The following is a 2,594-nucleotide window of genomic DNA, read 5'->3' on the forward strand; positions in this document are numbered from 1 at the left end:
AAAAAAGTGCTATTTACCTTTAGAAAACCTCAAATTGAAAGAGATCTCCACTGCCAACCCTTAAATGGGGTCTGGGAAGGGGTGGATCCTGGCTCCACCCCTTCCAGTCACTCAGGTGGACTGCATGCAGCTGAGCTTCCATGGGTTGGCCCTGCCTTCCCACCAGGTGCTCAATCACTGTTTCAGACCCTGACTTAGCATTTCCACTACATATGTATATATCGTATTCCTTTCCTTCAATTTTTTTTTTATTTTCCTTAGATATGCTCTTTTTTTGCTATTTCATTTATATAACAATAGTGGAGTGTATTGGGCAATCTTTGTAAATTTTCTTGCTTTACAACTGTAGTTGAAACTAAATTATTAAGGAGAGCTTTTCAGATTAATTTAAAAATAGATACGTATTTTTAAAATATCCTAAGATTTTTTGTCACATTGCATTATTTTTTGCATCTGTACATTACTCCATTTATTCTTGCTAGCCGTCTCTTGTATGAAAAATGCTTTCTTCTCCAAAACTGGGAAGTGAATATAGCAGCTAATTAAACTGTTCATGAATTAAGTGCTCTCCACTGTAGTATGAACCAGCAGAAATTTTGCTACCCTATTTTCAGTTTTTAATTTTTCTTTAAAAATAAGGTCTTTGTATCTTTAATATTTAGACAGACTATTAGTTTAGTTCTGTGTAACCTGAGGAAAATTTTGTTTGTCTTATTTCAGGTGAAGGGCTCTGCTTCTTAGAACAGAAGTTTGCCTTTTTATTACTCAGTGAAATTTGATATTTCAATTCTACATTGTTCTACCTTTGCTCGACAAAATTTACTTAGTATGTGGCTGAGATTATGGCCTGCTTTTCATTTATCATTGATATTACTGAATTTAAAAGTCTTTTAAACAAACTGAATATTGTAATTTGGTTTTATTCTTTTTAGTGCTTGGGAGATGGGAAGTAACGATAGCTGGCACCTGAACTAAAATATCTGTGTAGACACTACCGTCCCAGAACTTCAGGATGAATGGGGATATGCCTCATGTTCCCATCACTACTCTTGCAGGGATTGCTAGTCTTACAGACCGTAAGTATTCATTTTCTCATCTTTCCTATGTTGCTTTCTACCTTTTTTTTTTCCCTCTCTTTTTTTCTGAAGCTATTTCTAATTGTTTAGTTAAAACCTTTATTTTGGAACTATACTCAGCCTGGATAAACTTATTACAGAGTAAACTTATTTTCTTGGACCCATGAAAGTGACTTACCCATATAGCTAGCTTTTTGGCCTCTTCTGGCTTGTTCTTCTCTTGTCTATGTAGCCCTGCCAATCATCTCGGTAAAGGCTTCTTATTTGATATACTTCTTTTTTATGTACGTAGACCTAAGAATTGTCTGTAAGTACAGTATGCTCATTTGTAATCCGATTGAAATATTTTGATGAGTGCTTTTCATTTAGCAATTAAATCTTGTTACCAAGATATGTGAATGGGTATTTTGAGTGAATTAACATTGTAATTGTCATACCAACCTACAATACTAGCCTTTTTTTGAGATGACTTATGTAGAAATGAATACAATAGGAATAGAATAAACTGATAATGTAATTAGTAGCTTATGATTGTTTTTTTTGTTTTCCAATCTATCCAGACCATAAAAAGCAGAAACAGATTAAACTTGAAGTTCCGAGTAGAAAACTTCATGTGCTTAATGCACTTTCAATACTACATATAACTTTAAGTGTCTTGAATTTTCTTCCTTCCCATTATCAATGCTTTCAGCTCCAAGAGAAAACTGTCTTAACATTTAAAATAACTCTATATTCTGGAATGTTTAAAAGTGTGTTTTTATTCATAGTACTTGGCTTAGCACAGTTAAATATTTACAATGATATTATAATTTGTGGAATTAATTACATTACTTTGTTTAAAACAGAGTCCAGCCTCTGTGTGTGTTCCTGATTTTAAATAAATAAATCCAGAGATTGAAAATGTTTCTTATATTTCAAATGTACTTCTCAGGTGTTTTGTTTTTTTGTTGTTGTTGTTTTTGTTTTTTTTCTTTAATCATGTGAGGGAGTAAGAAGGTTGCCTATCTTCTGAACTTCTTTCTGTCTTTTGATAAGTTTTGAACCAGCTGCCTCTTCCATCACCTTTACCTGCAACAACAACAAAAAGCCTGCTCTTCAATGGACGGATAGCTGAAGAGGTGAACTGCCTTCTGGCTTGCAGGGATGAAAATCTGGTTTCACAGCTTGTCCACAGTCTCAATCAGGTGTCAACAGATCACATGTATGTATTTAGAATTTCAGCAATATCAAATCACTATCTTCGTTCCTTGAGGTTAAAATTAACTGGATTGAGAGGGATGTTAGTGAGAATCTGAAAATGTGCAAGTTTTTTATTAGCCTTCTTTAGCAGATTACCACTGTATAAGTCAGTTGTTTCAGTCAAGTAGCCCTTAAGCATAACTGTTGTTTTTTTTTTAATAGATCTGCTTCTTGTTCCATAATGCTAGTTAAAAGTGCAAATTTTGTGATGTTGATTGTTGAACATTAATTAACCAAACTGCAACACAAATAATACCTATAGAGAAATTAGATATCTGG

The 2,594-nt window shown here is 33.5% G+C and overlaps 1 protein-coding gene across 1 annotated transcript in view; it reads left to right on the forward strand.

Moving 5' to 3' along the window:
- NIPBL (NIPBL cohesin loading factor) overlaps positions 1-2,594 on the forward strand; it is a 185,663-nt gene that overhangs the window by 47,353 nt on the left and 135,716 nt on the right. Inside the window, exons 2-3 of the mRNA XM_010725357.3 lie at positions 933-1,076; positions 2,112-2,355. Of these exons, the coding sequence (XP_010723659.2) occupies positions 1,013-1,076; positions 2,112-2,355 (308 nt within the window). The 5' untranslated portion in view covers positions 933-1,012. The remainder of the gene's footprint in view (positions 1-932; positions 1,077-2,111; positions 2,356-2,594) is intronic.

This window comes from Meleagris gallopavo, chromosome Z (assembly GCF_000146605.3).
Source record: "Meleagris gallopavo isolate NT-WF06-2002-E0010 breed Aviagen turkey brand Nicholas breeding stock chromosome Z, Turkey_5.1, whole genome shotgun sequence".
NCBI lineage: Eukaryota > Metazoa > Chordata > Aves > Galliformes > Phasianidae > Meleagris > Meleagris gallopavo.